This window comes from Magallana gigas, chromosome 7 (genome assembly GCF_963853765.1).
Source record: "Magallana gigas chromosome 7, xbMagGiga1.1, whole genome shotgun sequence".
Taxonomy (NCBI): Eukaryota; Metazoa; Mollusca; class Bivalvia; order Ostreida; family Ostreidae; genus Magallana; species Magallana gigas.
In genome coordinates this window covers 51,336,792-51,360,775 of record NC_088859.1, presented here as the reverse complement: position 1 = coordinate 51,360,775, position 23,984 = coordinate 51,336,792, and the positions used below count along the sequence as shown (strand labels likewise).

The window sequence follows — 23,984 nt, the reverse complement described above, 5'->3', positions numbered from 1 at the left end:
ACACATTTCCAACTTTGAAACCAACTTCTTTAGAGTTTTAATTGAGGTTTTACATATATTTTGTTAAATATATGCAGGCATTGAATAAGTTGTTTTAGAAAAAATCTGATTTTTATTTGAATGTATTGTACCGTGTCGAGGGGTCCGTTTCCTAGTCATTTCTTAGGTCTAGGGGTTAAATATTAAAATATCAACAATAATAATTTTCCTCTCTAAAATGATTGGTGATTACAATTGGCCTTCGAATATTTACACAATGGCCTTCCCTTACTTAGAGTAAAATCACAAATGAATATGGTCGGCTGGGATTGAAACTTTATTGATACCACAAGGTAAACACTATTGATGCCTTTTTCAGGTGGTAGTGATTTCCCACGGCACGCCCTAGCTATATAACCTACTAAAGAGGTAAACCCTCAGCAGAGGCAGTCACTGTGTTAACGCCTTATGCAGGACGGACAGTGTTACAACCTCTAACTAAAGGCGTACCCCGTCCCTAATACTACTAGTAGAGCATCAGCGACGACTACCTCAGGCGATGACAGCCTCTGTAATAACCGACTAGTGGTCAGCCTTCAAACACGATTCGTCTATAATTATCAATGTGGTAAGCCTCTCTCTCTCAAGGCAACCCACCTATCAAATCGTACTTTAGTCTTGCAATTCCTCTCCGTTGGGACTCTGCTAGGGAAGAGAACGCTGCGACTACGACATGCTCGCTTATATACCCTCTGTGGGTCACGTGATAATCTCCGCTGGTTGCTAGGCGACAATACAAATGAAGTCGTCATGTGCGGTACGCATGATTTAACATTACATAACACAAAATCGTTACAGTATTTTAAGATTTATATTTAAATCCGAATAAAACTATTAAAGTTGTCTTATTCTCAAAGTTCAATGATTTTTAAAATGAAACGTCCCAATACATTTTCTGTAAAAAATTAAAAGCAATATGAATACAAGAAATTTGAGCTCTGAACTGTGGCTAATTGCATTAACTTGGTCAGTGATAAGGGAATGCGGACCCACCACTACTGCAAACACTGCTTATCTTTGGAGTTATTCAATTTTTCACGCTGCTTTATGTGAGCTTGAGGACGTTAGTTGGGAACAAAGGAAGTCAGGTATAAGATACAACTCGTGCAGTTGCTACACGGATTCTTATTCAGTAAAGTACAGTTTGGCGGAATGCTAATGGTTTTTTGTGTTTACTTTCCAACGCCGTTTTCACATTTTTGAAAGCCAAATTGAACATTTCAACAATGACTTTACATTCATGCTGCTTAGCAAAGTATGTGTACTACCAGGATTAAAATGAAGGGGGGGGGGGTTAAATTTGAATCTATTTTTTTTAAATAGAGTCTCAAACCAAGTAAAACATTCAATAAAAAATAAATAAATAGATAACTCCCAATAGGTTTTTTTTAAGAAATAAGAAGACAATACTCGAGAAGTATATATTGCAAGTAAAAAATGTACTCGGTTATAAGGAAGTACTTATAACTTAATCAAGAGAATAGACTTTACGACAAGACACACTTACATTTCAAACGATGGTATTTCTGTGTTTCATAGAATACCATAATTCCAAATATTAATTTTATATAGAGTATTATAGGCCAAGCACATCGATGCCTATAGCTGAAATATGAATGACGCAGCTTTAACCATGTTCATGGACAGCATCATTTACTAATACAGAGAAAATAAAACAGTGTGTATATACGATCAATTATGTCAACCATCTGTCAGCGTAGAACAGCATCTTCTAGTTTAGCCATGGAAGAATATTGAAAATGCAGCCATCCCTCATTTTTGATAGTTGAATTTTCTATTGGTCACTGAGAACGTATCGTCACTGATTTGATTACATGGTGTATTACATATTGTTCTTTTAACAAACGAGGAGGCATACTTTAATTAAAATGATATTTCTGTGTTGGTGACAACGATACAATTTGTAAGAATGATAATAATACAGTAAAATATTTGGTAAATGGCAAATGTAATTTGCAATGTTTATCATTTGTGATAGGTCTCTCTCTCTCTCTCTCTCTCTCTCTCTCTCTCTCTCTCTCTCTCTCTCTCTCTCTCTCTCTCTCTCTCTCTCTCTCTCTCTCTCTCTTTAGAAGAAGAAGAAGAAGAAGAAGAAGAAAAGAGTTTTTAAATTGATAGACCAGATAGACATTGTGGGTAATTAAGCTATACGTAATGTTGTTAATTGTAAAACATTGATCAGTTTACATTGTACACAACATACACTTTCGATTTTGTTTTTAGCAGATATAGGTATATTAATTAAAAGAAGCATCAAAATAAGTATTGATTTTAAAAAGGGATTTTAGTCATAGATTTGAATAATGTAAACAAAAGATGTTTTTATACTCATAAATATTTGTTTTAATTTGAAAAAAAACACGTTTTCATGAAATTACTGGACATGATTCATTAGATATTTATATCATGCATTTACTCACACCAAATTTCAACTTAAAAGTAATTAACTTGCAAACAAACCAGATTCTTCACGTTTTTATAAAAATACAAAATTGTTCGTATAAAAAAACTAAAGGCAAACATCCTTTTTGGAACAACGAAATAATGTTTCAGAAATGATACTATAACGCTCCATAAAAATGGAATTTTGTTGTAGCGTTAATTCCACCTTCAATATGCAAATTTTCATTTTCCAAATGCATAATTTTGACACTAAACAGTCATGTAAATATATAAAATAATATATACTACAGTCCATATTACATCCTTTCCAGGATCGTGAAACTGTCTAACATTTAAGTTAGAAATTTTTCTTAAATATAAGATTTAGACTTAGTTAAGATTGCTTAATTAAGTGGATCCCAAAACGATCTAAAGAAAAAACTGAGATTTGTCTTAGCTATCATAGTAACCCATGCGATTTTTCGAGTAGTTCTTGCAGTTATAGTTAAATAGGTATCAACACCATAAATCACTTTAAGAAATATGTATTGACTAAGTATCGTTGTTTTTTAAACATTGTGCATTCTGGTTCTTCTCTGTTTACATCAAGGGAACCCGCACTATACCTTTGCGCATGTCCACCTAAATACAAGGAACCCCAATATCAAAAACGTAAGTATTTCGTAAGTATGAAATGATTCAATATAAATCTACCATTTTAATCATAAATGGAGAAATCAAGCTCTATTGTATGATCTAGGGGGCGTGGTCATAAATTTTCATTTAGGTTTTCACACCAAACAATAGTTGGTTTCTGATATGAGTAGAATCCAGCATCTTGAATCTAAAAAGTGTTGTTTGAAAATGCGTTATAGTTCTGTAACTAACGTAAAATTACAGCAGGTAAGAAAACTCCCGTGCTCTTGTGTTAAACGATTAAATGACACCAGGCAATACCCGCTGTGAACAGTACGCTCATAAATGTTAAACGTATTTTGTATCAATTTTTGTCGCTGGATATGGGATGCGGTAAATTCACCTCACTTCTTATTTAAGCGCCCTCAATAGGTAAAATTCTTTTTACCAAATATCTCAAGATCAATTAACTAAACTATGACTAATAATATTTCGAATTCATAATAGCATACAATGCCAAGTTTTTCTTAACTAAGAAAGAATACGAATAAAGATGCTTTTTTTTATAATTTATTCCATGACCAGTTCTTGTGCTATCAGAAAATATCTCAACTATTTAACAGCAAGATTTAACAAATATCGAATTTAATTTGATGGAGATGATTTTTATAACTCAAGTTTGTTCCCAAACTAAAGTCATAGACCCGTTTTATGTCACTGAAACTAAAAACGTCATAAGAGCAATGTAAAACACATAGAATACATTTCTGAAGAAAAAAAACCCGCCTATTGAAGGAAACGTTTCGTAAAACAACTGTTTGGATTATTACGCCATTTAGGAAATTGTACAATAAGGATCAAACCAAGGAATAGATAAAATGCATTGTTCTTGATTTGTTTTTATATTTATTAAAAATTGCATGTTACCAAAGGTATTATTAAGGAGGTGTGGGACACATACCGATATAAATAAGGAATAAGGAATCATTCTTTGAAATCATGAGGTGATAATTTCGGCCGGGGCGTGTTCAAATCCAATAAAGACCGAAGGGCTTTATGATAGATTTGATCACGCCCTGACCGAAATTATCACCTCATAATATTCAAAGAATGATTCCTTATTACTTATATTTATATAATTTATGCCATCATACGATTAAATTTTAAGATATAAATAGGCAAACACCGCTGGGGCCTCAATTTGGCGTCTTTTGTATTATGGGTTATATAGTACAAAATCGATACGTAGTGTTATCACAGGCGAAGACGCTGGAAAATGTAAATATATGTGGATAAAAGTACGGATTGTAATCAAAATACTTTCACCGGTTAAGAATGTTTTCATTTCTGTTTATTTTTTTTTAATATATGATATATGATACAATATAAGTCAAAATAAAGAATTGCAAAGTGTTTTTTTGTCAGAAAAAACATAAACAATGGCATTTGGGTGTAAATAGAATGACTGTAATAACCTAGTATTTGCTTAGAGAATTTTCTTCAAGTCAGCCAAAACGGAAGTAAACAAGGAAACATTTTTTTCCTTTCAAAACGAAAACTATTTTTAATCTTATTGCTGAAAAATATAGAATTAAAACTGTAAAATATTTCAGTTTAGTCGGTCACTTAGTTGTATTTTCTAAAATATAATTTTCAAAGCTATAAAGTCCAGTAATTTTTTGTCCTATACTTAAACAAAAACAACTCTCTCTCTCTCTCTCTTCTCTCTCTCTCTCTCTCTCTCTCTCTCTCTCTCGTCAAAAATACTAGATTGCAAACATTTTGATTATCATTTAAATAAAAAAAAAGTAAATTGTCATGACGGTTATGGTGTCTTCTAACTCCTATAGTTGTTTTCAACACTTTCAATAAATTGATTATCACCGTTACATACGGGATGGCACTATCTGGACGTATTTACGTTTGCACTGACCAGTGTCACGCGATCGTAATTTGTATTCACCGTCGCAGAACTAGCATGTGGACCGCTAGTTACGCCATACTTGTAAATGTCTTCTCCTCCCAAGTTACACTGATTGTACATATTCTCTTTTTGGGGACAGGAATCAGCCGCTTTCTCCCAGAGGTGGTTATAGACGTCTTCGTTGGTCTGTCTTCCTGTATGTTTAGTTAATTCATCAATGGACCCATTAATATTGCCAGGTTCTTTAAAAGTATTTTCCTCAGTGTGGTTTTGATCCCCTATATCTAGCTTTGAGTTATCTGCTAATTCATAAATCACTGTCGTCAATGCCAAGTTTTCAGCTGGAGGGTTGTTAGAAATGCCTGACTTATTCTCCAATATCTGCTTCTTTTGATTGCGACATCTATTAATAAATATTTAATATAATTCAAAATTTTGAATTATTTGGTGTTAATCAACTTTCATGAAGGTTGAACTACATTAAGAAGATCATACCTCTGACACAGACAGTAAACGACAAGCAAACTTAAAATTAGCACCAAAATGGAAAGACAATAAACTGCGACCATTTCGTAAGGTTCTTTTAGTTCTGGAATGTATACATTAATTTTTATTTTTTTTTTTTTTGTTTAATGTACAAAAATCATTTCTTAAGTATGAATACAAAACCTGTGTTCTATAGTTATGTAACCTTTAACACACCTGTTGTGGTGTCGGACGCTACTTTTGTTGATTGTTCTAAGGTTTTGTTCTCACCATCTTTTGTTAACTCCATTGTAGTTTGTTTAGGCATTTCTTTTGTAGTTTTGACCTGCCCATCTTTTGTTGCATCACGTTCTGTTTGTGTAGGTTTTTCTTTCGTAGTTTTTTCCAGTTTAATTTTTGTATATTTTGTTGTTTGGTCATGCATAAGATTTGTTGTCCGGAACAGCGTGTCATTGGTTGGTTGATGTGGCCACTCTTTTGTTGTCCCGCTCTCCCTATCTATTGTTATCGCTACACTTACAGACTCCACATGGCTCTCACAAGCCGCTATTCTCATCGTATTGCAATCCTCATATTTACAGTCTTCCTTGCAGCTTTGGCAAAGTGTTTGGTTGACATCTGATTCACCTAAATAATGCACATTACAAGTGATATCAGTTTGACTAATCTTGCTTTATTAAAACAATTCTTGAATAGAGTTGGTTTTTATGCATACATTTTTCTTACCATTGTTTTCTAGAAACTCCTCGGTATATTCCAACGTGCCAAAACCAAACCAATATCTCATTTTGTCAGTGGTATTGTCTTTAGAACAAATTTGGTTTGGCTCAAGTTTAAGGCTCGCTCTCGTTTCCATACATTTTTCTGCCGCACTCTTCCATGTAAAATTTCCAGAAACTGCTGTTTAACCAACAGAAAAAAATTTAAGATTAAGGAAAAGTTAAAGAACAAAGAAATGCAGAACATGTCTGGTTACTGATATCCTATAGTATTATCTTATTGTGTCAAGCTTATCAATTTACATTTTCGACTTTATTGTTACGATAAAATTGCACTTGTTACAAAAAGTAAAGGACCGTTCTGTATACCTTTATCTCCACAGAAAACATTTGCATCTTCGTCACATTTCACAAGATGGACAGTTTTATTATGACAATCAATTAGTACGCAGCTTCCTTGGTTTTTGAAGGTTTCTGCGTATAGAGTTTCAAAAACAAACTCACAATATATCATAATAAAAACAAACGTTTTTTAAAAGAATTATACTTCCAAAAAACCTTTAGCTATTAGTTGGATCCTCAAGACAAAAAAGCTATTACTCTTGCTACTCTACTACACACGTTGTGTCAATAGAGAATAATACGCACCTTTACCTTACAACATTCTGTATCAGAGAATCCGATGTCAGCCATAGGACCGAGGGCCCAATGGCTGATATTAGATGATGGCCGATTGATTATTTATATGTTTAGTAATTAAATACTGATAATTTATTTCAGAAAAAAACCTGTTACTTTGTTTGCTAGTTTTGAAAAACAAAACATGGTTGAATTAAATTATCATAATTTATCAACTGTGATATGTTTTCATGTAGCATGAAATACTGAAGTTGAACGATTTTACAATTATTAGTTTTATTACCATTGAGAATTTGAACACAATTATGGTGTTATTATGAATACAGTATTAATTTATAAAAACGTTTACTATACTGGGACTTAAATAATTAATGCAGCGGAAAAAATCAGACGAGTTTTGAAAGGGGTGTTGTACGGATCCGTATCAGCCCTACACAATCCGAATCAGCTCTGGATACTGGTTCAGAAACCGTAGTATAAGCTATATCGCATATTATTTACATAGTATGTAATGAATTATTTTAAAAAAGGTTTGTTTTTAACTTTTTAAGTGCGGATAGATTGTATTTAGATTGTAAATTACAAAGGCTATAAATACTGTATTTCTATTACTGTACCTAACTTTGAATACATGTTATACTTTTAGTGAATATCAGTTACACTACCATACAATACAAATTATTTTTAAAAAGATGTTTTTGTTTATAATTAAAAGTTGATATTCAACAGTTTCAATAAATGTAAGTTATTCCGAATTGTTGTTAAAACAAAACAAATTTTATATTAACGAGCAAAATGACAAATCGGAAACCCTATGAAATTTAATAAATCAGCATTATATACAGTAGAATTGATGAATTAAGTCATATTGAGCTTAGAAACAGTAAATTGGTATGGTAGTAGAATTGCTGAGCTACACTATACATAAACGTCTACATTATTTACTCCCATGCCTCTTCATAGCTCTACAACATGCAATTTCATTTAGGTTTCAATCATGCCATTTATTTTCACAATGTACTGAAAGCAACAATATCACATTTTCCTTCATATTTTTTTCTATTATGCCAAATGCGAGAAGATACTATTTGAGGGACTGCACTACACTCCCTAACATTGTCAAAATGGGGGCCATGTACATGTAGTATTACTCTGTATTACATGTAATGCTACACAGATTTATTCTTTAAAGACAGTGAACATTAATGGTTTATCAAGACACAATTTCAAATGCACCTTCAGGATTTTAATCCGTACCTTAATTCTATTATTTTATTACATACCGATCATCCCAAACACAAATGAACTGGTGCTGAGGTTACATTGTTGTTGAAGTTTTGGTTGAGGGTCAGAGAGACAGAAACGGCTACTATTCTATAAAATAAACAAAACAACGGAGATAAATCTATAAAATAAACAAAACAATGTGGAAAATTCTACAAAAAAGTAGATAATTCTTTAAAACAAAAAAAGCATTTGGATAGTTCTATAAAATAAACAAAACAATTAAGGTAGTTCTATAAAAAAAACACACTTTGGGTATTACTTTAAAATAAACAAAAAAAATGGGATAATTCTATTAAATAAACAAAGCAATTGCAAGATATCTATCAAGTAAACAAAACAATTGGGATCATTCTTTATAGATAAACAAAAGAATCTGGATTCTTCTATATAAATAAACAGAACAATATGGATTCTTCTATAAAATAACAAAATAATTTGGTATATATTTTATCAAAGAACGTTGTGTTTTTATAATTCGATAGTATTTCTTTTAAATTTGTAACAAAGAACCCACTGCATCACCGGTGTTTATCCTAAACTTACTTGCATTATAAACAAAAGATGCCTTTTATTTAAACATTCCTGTATAGACTGGTCCATCTTGATGTGCTCAGATTTATTGACATAATGGTCGTTCATACATCCTGAAATAAAAACTTATATCAATGGAAAATGAAAAAATGACAATAACAAACCGTCAACCAGATCTGATAGTTTGATTTCGAATGTTTTGAGATTGCTGACCAAAAAGCTAAATAATGTATTCATAAAAGGGTTTTGATAAAAAATAATGAACAGAGTTCTCTTTTGCACCATTAGTCGGGTGATAAACTGTAAAATTGCATGAGACTTACTTCATCAATTACGGCATTAGTCTCCAAAGCCGTGAAAAAAGCCATTTGCTAACATGTTTAGAAAATATTAAGATACGAACCATATAGATAAAGAAAGTTAGTTTCTTTTTTGTACATTCTTGTCCAAAATTTCTCAATCTGTTGATCCGCAAGACCAAGCTTTGACTTTTTTAAAACCCGCCCTTGTTTGCTGCAAAATTGTACAGCTTCGCTCCAGTGCATTGTGCGGTCAGAGTACAGATGTGTCGCCTCTATAAAAACTATTTTGAAATTTTTTTTACATCAGAATACTAGTGCATAGACATTTTTAGTAATGTGTTTAGTAGAAAGATATATGGGGCTCAGACTAGAAATATTGTACGGTCATATTATGCAGGTTTTACCCACCGTAATCTATACTAAAAAAGTTACTGTATACTGCGAAATATTCGTTTTATTTTCGCCCCTTTCGCCCTTGTTGTCAAAGGGCGAATTTAAGACTGGGCATATTCTATATTGCAAATAATATATATATCTTAACACAATTGCATCTGGGCGAATTCAAGACGGGGCGAAACTGTTAAAGGGCGAAAATAACACGGGGCGAAAATAACTCTGTTTACAGTAATAATACATTTAAAAAGTAACAGAATATTATCAAAACGCAATCAGCTGATAAAACAACCTATCAATAAGACGATGACATTAGCGAAATTAATTTTGTTTCAACACATTTGAATGAGAATTAAGTTATTATAAAAGAGCTAATATGATAAATGGTTTACCTGATAATACAAAGATTAAGAACGACTGTCCTAAAACCATATCCATCCTCTCCTGTTAGATTTCAGTGATGAAAATTCCTAAAAACAATTATATAAAGGAAAAAAACAACGTTCACTTTCTTAAAAAATGGTTGTAGAATTTTGTATCTATATACATTGCATGTCAACAAAATCCCTGCTGGATACAACAAGGGACTATGTTGTGATTTAAATCCTAACACGGAAGCAGATAAAAACTTGAGAGTGATGCAATGAACACAAATTGGTTCTTTCCTCATCATATGACCTAAAAGTGTTAGAAATGGATATGTTATTGTTTATGTAATAATTTCCTTCAGAATAGCAGTGAAATTCAAAATTTTATCTGAACTAAAGGCTAAGTTTAACTTAAACATGAGGCCCTATTCCACTCTCTATATAAAGATACTAACTTAAGCATTGGTACAGCTATTGAATAAAAAGGGGGAAAATGGTGTTCTTATATCTGTAAATGTTTCGTAAGCCACATGTTGCCGACCAATATGTTAAAAATCCTCTTCTTGACTTCCTTGACAATAGCAGTGAAATTCAAAATTTTATCTGAACTAAAGGCTACGTTTAACTTAAACATGAGGCCCTATTCCACTCTCTATATAAAGATACTAACTTAAGCATTGGTACAGCTATTGGATAAAAAGGGGGAAAATGGTGTTCTTATATCTGTAATTGTTTCGTAAGCCACATGTTGCCGACCAATATGTTAAAAATCCTCTTCTTGACTTCCTTGACAATTACTTTAACACAGGATGTAAAGGCTTTACAAATCTGAGTAGAAGAACCATGCATATGATAAATCTTCATTATTGTAACTTCAAAATGTATCTTGTGAAGGAATCTCTTTACTATTGTATATTTTATTCAATGACATGTGTGGAATTGGATGTTAAATTTAAATCAGGCAAACTGCGTGTCCCACACACTTACACAGACAGATCACGACAACAGATGACGCCTACAGACACAGTTTTACCTGACTATACAAAGATCAGGAACGGTTGTCCTAAAGCCTTATCCTTTGCTTTTAGGTTTTATATATAAAACTTCATAAAATCAATTATTCTGTAAAAAAAAATGTTTACATTTTCAATAGACGATTATACAATTTTATATCCGTGGGAAGTTAGTTGAATGTAAATATAGCATATATACTTTAACGGGATGCAAAGAAAAATTATATCGGTTTGTTCTCTGACCATATACGTTAAAGTGTTTGAATTGAATTAATATCCATTATTTAAGAATTGATTATGTTTGAACTTCTTTCAGAATGAAAATGAAATCATAGATATAATCTTAACTTAAAGCTTTGTGTTCCTTCAACATAAATGATCTTTTTCCATGATAAATTTCATCATCGATTGCAATAAATGTCGAAAGAGATTCTATTAAAAATAGTTGGCAGTGATAGTAGGTGTTAATTAGTAAACGAACATTTAGTTCTATTTCCTAAATATGAAATATGTGCAAAGCAAAAACAACATTGAATAGGTTTTTTTGTTAATGGAAAATTGATTGTAAAATCCTATTGTGTTTCCACCTCAACAATAGACTCCAATCGATTTTAGAAGTAAATTGCATGAAGAATTTTTAATGGTACTAATTATTTTCACAGAATTTGCGTATGAGGTTATTCAGTCCTTGACAATTTTTTTTCAATGGGTGGCACTTTAGCTCCCCGGTCGTCCAACTGATTTTATTAGACCGGGAGCTACAGGCCTGCAGCTAGTGTTCACGAACTTTTTATGCAATCTTTGTTCTTTGGGCCAATGGTTTTGGAGAAGATGTCCAAAATATGAAAATATGACAGAAAGACAGACGGGCGGACGAGTACGACAGGTTTAGGTTAGCTAAAATACAGACTTCCTATTTAATTAATTATTCAACAACACTTTAAAACTGTCTGCCTATTAATCAGAGAATTGAAAGGGAAAAATGGCGGTGTTTATTGTTGATTTCTAAAATTGTTTTTATGAACTGCATTTTATTCTATATACGATAAAATCAAATCAGTCGGGCTGTATGTTTGTTTGATATTCAAGTGCATAGACGTCTGACATTATGCATCCTTGTTCTTTTGTAAAGATTCGGATGAACACTTAAATTAGTTGTTTTCTGTAGATTGATTTTACTCTGATAGCACTGGTGTTGATTATCAGCTGACATCTTGAGCAACATCGAAAGTAATCTATTCGTAAGATTTATGGTCAATAAAACGACATTTTTAGCAAATACAATCTTCCACCGGGTCGCATGCTGACTGACAGTTTTCATACTTATTGTTATATCATAATTAATCACCCAATTTTCTACAGTTTTTTCCCGGTTTCCTAATTAAGACAAGGAACGCACGGCGGGTGTAAACGGTCAGCACGGGATGCTCATTCCTCCATTGCACGTGATCCTACCTTCATTTTTTGGAATTCTGTTTGCTCTGCTCCTGACTTATATTTTCCTTTGAAATTATGATTTTCAAAAACATTGTTTGTTGTCATTACATGTCGTAAAACACTTTTTGAGAAAGAAAGTGAGAGAGAGAGAAATAATATTTCTATGTAAAAAAAATCTTACAAAATACATAGTGTTACTTCCCCTTAAAATCGTTCTTTTGTTATGGAGAAAATTGCACATGACCGGTCTTTAAAATGTAATTTGTGTTTAATTTGATAAAATGTATAAACAATTTCGTCTGGTTTATAAATTGGGTTTTTCATTTGTTTATTTTTGTATGCTAAATGTAAACGTTGTATCCATTTTGAAATCGTTTTTTTAATCGCAAATAGCTCATAAAGACTATATTTAGTGATCAAAATAAACAACAATTATTGCGCATCAAAATGCATCTTTGTTGTATCATTGTAGATATCGTTTTTATACTGCTTTGTTCAGTAGTTATCTCTCTAGTGTGAGATTAAAAAAGCGACAACTTATCTATCATAACTAATGATTAAAATTTCAATCAAAATTAAAAATTCGAGTTGTATTGGAGACTATACATACAGAACAAAATGAGAAGTTATGTTGTTTAAAAAACGCAAAAATATTGGTAAAGTTAGGTTAATAACACGACAAAACAATGCTGTTTATTTCCCTGTTTGAATCATTAGGTATAAAAAGTTTCATGGGATAAATTTAATGACAATTAGACCTACTTAGATATACAATTGTAGAATGGAGAATTCTCACAAATACAATCGTACCATTCCACGTGAAGGAGACTGAATGTTTGACAGAATGTGGTGAAATAGCGAAATCATGCTTTTCAAACATGTGCACTGATGAGAACTTCATTTTATATTTGAGCGAAAAGAACACTTTCTTGACAGTTCGAAGCAAGCTCAAAAATGATAACCCCGCTAATAAAATATAATAACTTAAGCCATAACAGTGGTTTTCGTGTACTCAGAACAGAACACCTCTCTGTGTTTTTTTCTGAATACGTTAGCCCACATGAACATGCAGACCACTCTTTTGCCTCGACAACAAAAAAAGCTTCAGACATCACGTGACGATGAATACTTCAAAGATACTGGAAAGTAAAAAGTTAATTTTAATTTATCTCAATACTCAATGTATATCATAAACTGGTCATTTCTTTACCGTTAACATTGACAATATGACACAATCTCATAACTCCACCACCATCTTACTAGGATTTTATTATATACAATTGAAGCTAGGCGATTAATCTTTTTAGATTACCTGAGCTGAACGTTTAACAGAGCTTTTCTGATTAAAATTTGTCCGTTGTCTGTCGGCATTGGCGTTGGCGTTGTCGTTGTAAACTTTTGACATTTTCATCTTCTTCTCAAGAACCACTGGGCAAATTTTAACCAAACTTGTCACAAAGCATCACTAGGTGAAGAGAATTCAAGTTTGTCCAAATGAAGGTCCACACCCTTTTTTAATGGGAGATACTTAAGAATTATTGAAAATTTGTTGATATTTTTCAAAAACTTCTCAAAACTTCTCTTCTTCTAAAAAAACTATTCAGCCACAAAAGCAAGATACGTAAACAAATACAAAAAAGGTCATGGATGACGTCACAGTGTTGAACTAAAAACTCAACTTTAGTAATTTTACAACGATTGATAAGCAAGTTCTACAACCTTTATTAACATCTCTCGTTGGCAGGGATGTTAGCGCGAGGGAGTCATTGGTGTGGGAAGGAGCTGGAGTACCCGGAGAGAAACCACGTGTTTAAGCGGGCGACCGCCATACTCCATCACATACAACAACTGTCGTTCACAGGGATCAAACTCGGGTCGCAGCGGCGATAAGCGAGTGCATTGTCCACTACCCTTCTTTGACACCATGCTCTCGCGCTATATTTCCCGCGATAAATTTAGAAGCGGATCAAACAGAATGGATGTTCTAGCTATTTCATTGACATATGATTTGTTTTTATTTATATTAAAATATATACTAACAAGAGATATACTTTACTGTCATATCGATCCATTTTGAAGCTAATTGTGCATGTATGTAAAGTAGGCAGGTAAGTATATGAGTAGGGAGGAAATAAACAATAGGACAATTTGAACTCAATAAAAAGGAATAAAGAGAAAAAATAAACTGTTAAAAAATTTATGAAGACATTGCATAAAGTCAAAGCATTATATTTGAAAGTGGGAAATTACACATCTACAAACAGGGACCCCTCTCTCTGTCTCTGTCTCTCTTTCTCTCTCTCTCTCTCTCTGCGATATACGTATCATAACCATTAAAATTAGTACCTTTGGTATACTTATTGTAGAGAAATACTCTCTCAAAAATTCCCTTTCATAAATAGAAAAAATAAACTGTTAAAAAATTTATGAAGATATTGCATAAAGTCAAACCATTATATTTGAAAGTGGGAAATTACACATCTACAAACAGGGACCTCTCTCTCTCTCTCTCTCTCTCTCTCTCTCTCTCTCTCTCTCTCTCTCTCTCTCTCTCTCGGGAGGGTTGGGGGTTGGGGGTTGCGATATACGTATCATCACTATTAAAATTAGTACCTTTGGTATACTTATTGTAGAGAAATACTCTCTCAAAAATTCTTTGACGTTCGTTGATACCTAAGTAACACTAAGTTGACAATGATGCAAGGTATGTGTAATTCTGCGCTCGCCATAACGGTAGCACCGTCAGGCATATAATAATTTTTCAATACAAATAGTAAATAAGAATGACTGACAATTCTTACCTTTTAGCCTTAAATCGAATCTGCAAATATTCAACATCTTCTGCTTCCGTGACGTAAAAAAGGACGTATGATTGCAGACGACAAAAAATTTAAACCAATCAAGATTTAAATCCGAAATTGATTACAAATAAATTTTCTGTAAGTTAGTTGGCAGAAGTCTATTAAATAAATTTATTCATCAATGTATTTATTAATAAATGGATCATTACAGGTTAAAGTCATTGAAATGAATAATAAATGAAACATTTCTTATACGTGTATATGTTTAACATATGTTGTTTGAAACATGTATTAAACATATATATACCGGTAGAGTTTTGATTCGGCTTTCTGTTATTTTTTATTATTTAATACTTGTGTGGATTAACTTTACTCATTTTGGATTTATATATATATATATATATATATATATATATATATATATATATATATATATATATATATATATATATATATATATATATATATATATATATATATATATATATATATATATGTTAAACATATGTAAAATGCATATCTTACACACGTGCATGATATATGTGTTGAACATGTTAATTTTAAAACATGTGAAGTACACATGCATTACATGTGTAAAACATGTGTAAAGTCATACACAAATCTTATATGTACCCATGTGGACATTTTCCCTGTGTATAGTTTTGTTCTCACCATCTTTTGTTAAATCCATTGTTGCTTGTTTAAGCATTTCTTTTGTAGTTTTGACCTGCCCATCTTTTGTTGCATCACGTTCTGTTTGTGTAGGTTTTTCTTTCGTAGTTTTCTCCAGTTTAATTTTTGTATATTTTGTTGTTTGGTCATGCATAAGATTTGTTGTCCGGAACAGCGTGTCATTGGTTGGTTGATGTGGCCACTCTTTTGTTGTCCCGCTCTCCCTATCTATTGTTATCGCTACACTTACAGACTCCACATGGCTCTCACAAGCCGCTATTCTCATCGTATTGCAATCCTCATATTTACAGTCTTCCTTGCAGCTTTGGCAAAGTGTTTGGTTGACATCTGATTCACCTAAATAATGCACATTACAAGTGATATCAGTTTGACTAATCTTGCTTTATTAAAACAATTCTTGAATAGAGTTGGTTTTTATGCATACATTTTTCTTACCATTGTTTTCTAGAAACTCCTCGGTATATTCCAACGTGCCAAAACCAAACCAATATCTCATTTTGTCAGTGGTATTGTCTTTAGAACAAATTTGGTTTGGCTCAAGTTTAAGGCTCGCTCTCGTTTCCATACATTTTTCTGCCGCACTCTTCCATGTAAAATTTCCAGAAACTGCTGTTTAACCAACAGAAAAAAATTTAAGATTAAGGAAAAGTTAAAGAACAAAGAAATGCAGAACATGTCTGGTTACTGATATCCTATAGTATTATCTTATTGTGTCAAGCTTATCAATTTACATTTTCGACTTTATTGTTACGATAAAATTGCACTTGTTACAAAAAGTAAAGGACCGTTCTGTATACCTTTATCTCCACAGAAAACATTTGCATCTTCGTCACATTTCACAAGATGGACAGTTTTATTATGACAATCAATTAGTACGCAGCTTCCTTGGTTTTTGAAGGTTTCTGCGTATAGAGTTTCAAAAACAAACTCACAATATATCATAATAAAAACAAACGTTTTTTAAAAGAATTATACTTCCAAAAAACCTTTAGCTATTAGTTGGATCCTCAAGACAAAAAAGCTATTACTCTTGCTACTCTACTACACACGTTGTGTCAATAGAGAATAATACGCACCTTTACCTTACAACATTCTGTATCAGAGAATCCGATGTCAGCCATAGGACCGAGGGCCCAATGGCTGATATTAGATGATGGCCGATTGATTATTTATATGTTTAGTAATTAAATACTGATAATTTATTTCAGAAAAAAACCCGTTACTTTGTTTGCTAGTTTTGAAAAACAAAACATGGTTGAATTAAATTATCATAATTTATCAACTGTGATATGTTTTCATGTAGCATGAAATACTGAAGTTGAACGATTTTACAATTATTAGTTTTATTACCATTGAGAATTTGAACACAATTATGGTGTTATTATGAATACAGTATTAATTTATAAAAACGTTTACTATACTGGGACTTAAATAATTAATGCAGCGGAAAAAATCAGACGAGTTTTGAAAGGGGTGTTGTACGGATCCGTATCAGCCCTACACAATCCGAATCAGCTCTGGATACTGGTTCAGAAACCGTAGTATAAGCTATATCGCATATTATTTACATAGTATGTAATGAATTATTTTAAAAAAGGTTTGTTTTTAACTTTTTAAGTGCGGATAGATTGTATTTAGATTGTAAATTACAAAGGCTATAAATACTGTATTTCTATTACTGTACCTAACTTTGAATACATGTTATACTTTTAGTGAATATCAGTTACACTACCATACAATACAAATTATTTTTAAAAAGATGTTTTTGTTTATAATTAAAAGTTGATATTCAACAGTTTCAATAAATGTAAGTTATTCCGAATTGTTGTTAAAACAAAACAAATTTTATATTAACGAGCAAAATGACAAATCGGAAACCCTATGAAATTTAATAAATCAGCATTATATACAGTAGAATTGATGAATTAAGTCATATTGAGCTTAGAAACAGTAAATTGGTATGGTAGTAGAATTGCTGAGCTACACTATACATAAACGTCTACATTATTTACTCCCATGCCTCTTCATAGCTCTACAACATGCAATTTCATTTAGGTTTCAATCATGCCATTTATTTTCACAATGTACTGAAAGCAACAATATCACATTTTCCTTCATATTTTTTTCTATTATGCCAAATGCGAGAAGATACTATTTGAGGGACTGCACTACACTCCCTAACATTGTCAAAATGGGGGCCATGTACATGTAGTATTACTCTGTATTACATGTAATGCTACACAGATTTATTCTTTAAAGACAGTGAACATTAATGGTTTATCAAGACACAATTTCAAATGCACCTTCAGGATTTTAATCCGTACCTTAATTCTATTATTTTATTACATACCGATCATCCCAAACACAAATGAACTGGTGCTGAGGTTACATTGTTGTTGAAGTTTTGGTTGAGGGTCAGAGAGACAGAAACGGCTACTATTCTATAAAATAAACAAAACAACGGAGATAAATCTATAAAATAAACAAAACAATGTGGAAAATTCTATAAAAAAGTAGATAATTCTTTAAAACAAAAAAAGCATTTGGATAGTTCTATAAAATAAACAAAACAATTAAGGTAGTTCTATAAAAAAAACACACTTTGGGTATTACTTTAAAATAAACAAAAAAAATGGGATAATTCTATTAAATAAACAAAGCAATTGCAAGATATCTATCAAGTAAACAAAACAATTGGGATCATTCTTTATAGATAAACAAAAGAATCTGGATTCTTCTATATAAATAAACAAAACAATATGGATTCTTCTATAAAATAACAAAATAATTTGGTATATATTTTATCAAAGAACGTTGTGTTTTTATAATTCGATAGTATTTCTTTTAAATTTGTAACAAAGAACCCACTGCATCACCGGTGTTTATCCTAAACTTACTTGCATTATCAACAAAAGATGCCTTTTATTTAAACATTCCTGTATAGACTGGTCCATCTTGATGTGCTCAGATTTATTGACATAATGGTCGTTCATACATCCTGAAATAAAAACTTATATCAATGGAAAATGAAAAAATGACAATAACAAACCGTCAACCAGATCTGATAGTTTGATTTCGAATGTTTTGAGATTGCTGACCAAAAAGCTAAATAATGTATTCATAAAAGGGTTTTGATAAAAAAATAATGAACAGAGTTCTTTTTTGCACCATTAGTCGGGTGATAAACTGTAAAATTGCATGAGACTTACTTCATCAATTACGGCATTAGTCTCCAAAGCCGTGAAAAAAGCCACTTGCTAACATGTTTAGAAAATATTAAGATACGAACCATATAGATAAAGAAAGTTAGTTTCTTTTTTGTACATTCTTGTCCAAAATTGCTCAATCTGTTTATCCGCAAAACCAAGCTTTGACTTTCTCAAAACCAGTCCTTGTTTGCTGCAAAATTGTACGGCTTCGCTCCAGTGCATTGTGCGGTCAGAGTACAGATGTATCGCCTCTATAAAAACTATTTTGAAAATTTTTTTACATCAGAATACTAGTGCATAGACATTTTTAGTAATGTGTTCAGTAGAAAGATATACGGGGCTCAGACTAGAAATATTGTACGGTCATATTATGCAGGTTTTACCCACCGTAATCTATACTAAAAAGTTACTGTATACTGCGAAATATTCGTTTTATTTTCGCCCCTTTCGCCCTTGTTGTCAAAGGGCGAATTTAAGACTGGACATATTCTATATTGCACATAATATATATCTTAACACAATTGCATCTGGGCGAATCAAGACGGGGCGAAACTGTTAAAGGGCGAAAATAACACGGGGCGAAAATAACTCTGTTTACAGTAATAATACATTTAAAAAGTAACAGAATATTATCAAAACGCAATCAGTTGATAAAACAACCTATCAATCAGACTATGATATTAAAGATATTAATTTTCTTTCATCACAGAATGAGAATTGAGTTATTATAAAAGAGCTAATATGATAAATGGTTTACCTGATAATACAAAGATTAAGAACGACTGTCCTAAAACCATATCCATCCTTTCCTGTTAGATTTCATTGATGAAAATTCCTAAAAACAATTATATAAAGAAAAAAAAACAACGTTCACTTTCTCGAAAAATGGTTGTAGAATTTTGTATCTATCTACATTGCATGTCAACAAAATCCCTGCTGGATACAACAAGGGACTATGTTGTGATTTAAATCCCAACACGGAAGCAGATAAAAACTTGAGAGTGATGCAATGAACACAAATTGGTTCTTTCCTCATCATATGACCTAAAAGTGTTAGAAATGGATATGTTATTGTTTATGTTATATTTTCCTTCAGAATAGCAGTGAAATTCAAAATTTTATCTGAACTAAAGGCTACGTTTAACTTAAACATGAGGCCCTATTCCACTCTCTATATAAAGATACTAACTTAAGCATTGGTACAGCTATTGGATAAAAAGGGGGAAAATGGTGTTCTTATACCTGTAATTGTTTCGTAAGCCACATGTTGCCGACCAATATGTTAAAAATCCTCTTCTTGACCTCCTTGACAATTACTTTAACACAGGATGTAAAGGCTTTACAAATCTGAGTAGAAAAACCATGCATTTGATAAATCTTCTAAAGATTTTCAAAGATACTCGAGTTAATAATAATAAGGACATATTTCATCGTGATGATACTCTGTTTGTTTCAAGTTTTAATATGTTATTGTAACTTCAAAATGTATCTTGTGAAGGAATCTCTTTACTATTGTATATTTTATTCAATGACATGTGTGGAATTGGATGTTAAATTTAAATCAGGCAAACTGCGTGTCCCACACACTTACACAGACAGATCACGACAACAGATGACGCCTACAGACACAGTTTTACCTGACTATACAAAGATCAGGAACGGTTGTCCTAAAGCCTTATCCTTTGCTTTTAGGTTTTATATATAAAACTTCATAAAGTCAATTATTCTGTAAAAAAAATGTTTACATTTTCAATAGACGATTATACAATTTTATATCCGTGGGAAGTTAGTTGAATGTAAATATAGCATGTCAACAGTTTTCTGTTTGGAACTGTAAGAGACTGTTGTAATCTACAGTTCAACACGGATGATAAATTCTTTAACGCCATGCAAAGAAAAATTATATCGGTTTTGTTCTCTGACCATATACGTTAAAGTGTTTGAATTGAATTAATATCCATTATTCAAGAATTGATTATGTTTAAACTTCTTTCAGAATGAAAATGAAATCATAGATATAATCTTAACTTAAATGATCTTTTTCCATGATAAATTTCATCATCGATTGCACTAAATGTCGAAAGAGATTCTATTAAAAATAGTTGGCAGTGATAGTAGGTGTTAATTAGTAAACGAACATTTAGTTCTATTTCCTAAATATGAAATATGTGCAAAGCAAAAACACATTGAATAGGTTTTTTGGTTAATGGAAAATTGATTGTAAAATCCTATTGTGTTTCCACCTCAACAATAGACTCCAATCGATTTTAGAAGTAAATTGCATGAAGAATTTTTAATGGTACTAATTATTTTCACAGAATTTGCGTATGAGGTTATTCAGTCCTTGACAATTTTTTTTCAATGGGTGGCACTTTAGCTCCCCGGTCGTCCAACTGATTTTATTAGAGCGGGAGCTACAGGCCTGCAGCTAGTGTTCACGAACTTTTTATGCAATCTTTGTTCTTTGGGCCAGTGGTTTTGGAGATGTCCAAAATATGACAGAAAGACAGACGGGCGGACGAGTACGACAGGTTTAGGTTAGCTAAAATACAGACTTCCTATTTAATTAATTATTCAACAACACTTTAAAACTGTCTGCCTATTAATCAGAGAATTGAAAGGGAAAAATGGCGGTGTTTATTGTTGATTTCTAAAATTGTTTTTTATGAACTGCATTTTATTCTTTATACTATAAAATCAAATCAGTCAGGCTGTATGTTTGTTTGATATTCAAGTGCATAGACATTAAGCATCCTTGATCTTTTGCAAAGATTCGGATGAACACTCAAATTAGTTGTTTTCTGTAGATTGATTTTACTCTGATAACACTGGTGTTGCCCTGTCTGTTTTCTTCCTCTTTATCTCTGGTGTTAGATGTAATGGGTTTATTTTAAGAACATTTAAGATGTTTGATTTTCAATTTTTCCAAAATACACGGAAATGTTAAGTGTTGTTTTGTTTCACGGAAAAGAGGAGACTGATTTTAGATCAGAATGACTTTTAAGCACATGTGAAACTTCAATGTAATCAAATACGTTGCATTTTAACGGCGTGATATTGGTGTCCAACTGATAAGAAATCATTAGTGTTAAAAATGTTGAAAGAAATCATCCCAATTGTTTGTTTTAGAATAACTACCAGCATCCAAATTTGTCCAACCTCAATCTGCATGTTCTTTTATGTGAATCCAAGCATAATATCATGATTATCTTCAATAGTAAGTTGGTACAATGTAATAAATAATAGTATATTGTATATATAGAACATAGTTTGTCACTTTAAGCAATACACTTTCTTAGTTTAAGTAAACAATTGGCAACAATGCATAGTAGGAAATGCAAACTTCAAATTTTCCAAAAATATCACATCCATACATTAATTTCATAATATGTTTTAAGGTGCTACATTTTGGAGCGCAACAAGAATTACACATATCTTGTATCATTGTCACCTATGTGATAATTTGACTATTATTAACTGACATCATGAGCAACATCGAAAGTCATCTTTTCGTAAGTTCTATGGTCAGTACAACGACATTGTCAGAAAATACAATCTTCCACGGGGTCGCATGCGTAGTGATGACTTTCATACTTATATGTCATAATTAATCACCCAATTGTCTACATCTTTTTTTTTCGTTTTCATCGAGTCAGCACACCATGATCATTCTTCCATGGCACCTGATCCTACCTTCATTTTTTATAGTTCCATGCTTGATCTGCTTCTGATTTATATTTTTCTTAAGAATTATGATTTTCAACACTGTTTATTGTCACCACATTTCACCAAAAGAATTTTTGAGAGAGAGAGAGAGAGAGAGAGAGAGAGAGAGAGAGAGAGAGAGAGAGAGAGAGAGAGAGAGAGAGAGAGAGAACATTTCTAGGTGAAAAAATCTTACAAAATACATTGTCTTACTTCCCCCTTAAGATCGTTCTTTACCTTTGGAGAGAATTGATAAGTTTTTAAAATGTAATTTGTGTTTAATTTCATCAAATATATAAACGATATATATTATTTTTCTCTTGTACCTTGTTTTTTTTTTCTGGTTTATAAATTGGGCTTTTTTATTTGTTCATTTTTGTATGCTAAATGCAAATGTTGTATTCATTTTAAAATCGATTTCTTTTAAAATCACAAATGGCTCATAAAGACTATATTTAGTGATCAAAATAAACAAGAATTATTATGTATTGGAATGCATCTAAATCATGCTTTTCAAAAATGTGCACCGATTAGAACTATTTTATATTTGGGCGAAAAGAACAAGTTCTTGGGAGTTTGAACCAAGCTCACAAATGATAACCCCGCTAAAGAAATATAACTCAAGCCATAACTTTTGGAAAGTACTTGTTTTCCTATTCTGATCCTTTATACCATAGTCTTACTTAAGTATTAATTTTATTATATTTCCTTTTTTTACTCATATCTTTTTCCTGTTTGACAATGTACAAGTATGTATACCTCTGGCGATTTGTATTTTTGTATATTCTATTTATATGTTCCTCTTGTACCATATTTTTTGGTTTTAGCGAAACTGAACTTTAATTTGAGCATTTGATGCAACATTGACATTTCGAAAATGACTAAATCTTAGATCAAAACAAATTTTCAGTTCATAAGCAATTTTTGTGAATATTCCATTACAAGATATGACCTAGTTATAGACAGAACGTATGCATTTTTGACAGTGACCTTAACTTCCAAACATGAGCTTATGTCATGTCAATGACTACTCCAGTGCTCGTCTATCGCTCGGTCATGACGATCATCAACTAAAATATTAAAATATTCTAAGTGAATTACTGTATAAGCAATGTTTTGAAATTAAACTCAAAGTTGTATAAACAAGAGGCCAATTGGCCTTAACGGTCACCTGAGTAGCATATATCCCATACACAAACTTGGCATGGAGTCTCATATATGCATCTATTAGAATTAATTAGGTTTCATACTGGAGTAGAAAAATTATAAATTTGTAATGACGACCACATTTAATTAAAAAAGAACTGTGAAACCTATAATTTTGGTGAAAAACTAAAAGATCTGGTCTACAAAATCATGAATTCAGTTTTCCTTTCAGGTGTGTGGGAGTAAAGAAGAT

The 23,984-nt window shown here is 31.9% G+C and overlaps 2 protein-coding genes across 5 annotated transcripts; both read right to left on the bottom strand.

Annotated features, from left to right (window-relative positions):
* Positions 1 to 2,123: 2,123 nt before the first annotated feature.
* Positions 2,124 to 15,262, bottom strand: LOC136269919 (uncharacterized). 3 transcript variants are annotated; one of them, XM_066065812.1, is made up of 9 exons: positions 9,752 to 10,284; positions 9,068 to 9,247; positions 8,677 to 8,777; positions 8,130 to 8,220; positions 6,577 to 6,681; positions 6,215 to 6,385; positions 5,705 to 6,115; positions 5,498 to 5,591; positions 2,126 to 5,405 (listed from the first exon to the last, which is right to left on the bottom strand). In XM_066065812.1, the coding sequence occupies exons 1-9, from the start codon at positions 9,795 to 9,797 to the stop codon at positions 4,982 to 4,984; spliced, it is 1,623 nt and encodes a 540-aa protein (XP_065921884.1). In that variant the 5' UTR covers positions 9,798 to 10,284; the 3' UTR covers positions 2,126 to 4,981. The 3 variants fall into 3 exon arrangements, with proteins under 3 accessions (XP_065921885.1, XP_065921884.1, XP_065921883.1); XM_066065811.1 differs by having other exon boundaries at positions 2,127 to 5,405; positions 6,215 to 6,388; positions 9,752 to 10,281; XM_066065813.1 differs by lacking the exon at positions 5,498 to 5,591 and having other exon boundaries at positions 2,124 to 5,405; positions 6,215 to 6,388; positions 9,752 to 15,262.
* Positions 15,263 to 15,493: 231 nt separating this feature from the next.
* On the bottom strand, positions 15,494 to 19,922 carry LOC136270120 (uncharacterized). 2 transcript variants are annotated; one of them, XM_066066676.1, is made up of 7 exons: positions 19,638 to 19,922; positions 18,961 to 19,140; positions 18,569 to 18,669; positions 18,022 to 18,112; positions 16,469 to 16,573; positions 16,107 to 16,277; positions 15,494 to 16,007 (listed from the first exon to the last, which is right to left on the bottom strand). In XM_066066676.1, the coding sequence occupies exons 1-7, from the start codon at positions 19,681 to 19,683 to the stop codon at positions 15,589 to 15,591; spliced, it is 1,113 nt and encodes a 370-aa protein (XP_065922748.1). In that variant the 5' UTR covers positions 19,684 to 19,922; the 3' UTR covers positions 15,494 to 15,588. The 2 variants fall into 2 exon arrangements, with proteins under 2 accessions (XP_065922748.1, XP_065922747.1); XM_066066675.1 differs by having other exon boundaries at positions 16,107 to 16,280; positions 19,638 to 19,918.
* Between the last annotated feature and the right edge of the window lie 4,062 nt (positions 19,923 to 23,984).

What these genes read in the sequence shown, in the direction of transcription:
- LOC136269919 (XM_066065811.1), bottom strand. Translation starts at nt 9,797, where the DNA reads ATGGATATGGTTTTAGGACAGTCGTTCTTAATCTTTGTATTATCAG. An exon ending in AGCGTCCGACACCACAACAG is followed by an intron (nt 5,592 to 5,704) that starts GTGTGTTAAAGG and finishes TATACATTCCAG; the next exon opens with AACTAAAAGAACCTTACGAA. An exon ending in GTTTACTGTCTGTGTCAGAG is followed by an intron (nt 5,406 to 5,497) that starts GTATGATCTTCT and finishes ATTTATTAATAG; the next exon opens with ATGTCGCAATCAAAAGAAGC.
- LOC136270120 (XM_066066675.1), bottom strand. Translation starts at nt 19,683, where the DNA reads ATGGATATGGTTTTAGGACAGTCGTTCTTAATCTTTGTATTATCAG. An exon ending in CTTAATCTTTGTATTATCAG is followed by an intron (nt 19,141 to 19,637) that starts GTAAACCATTTA and finishes TTTTCAAAATAG; the next exon opens with TTTTTATAGAGGCGATACAT. An exon ending in ATCTTTTGTTGATAATGCAA is followed by an intron (nt 18,113 to 18,568) that starts GTAAGTTTAGGA and finishes TTTATTTTATAG; the next exon opens with AATAGTAGCCGTTTCTGTCT.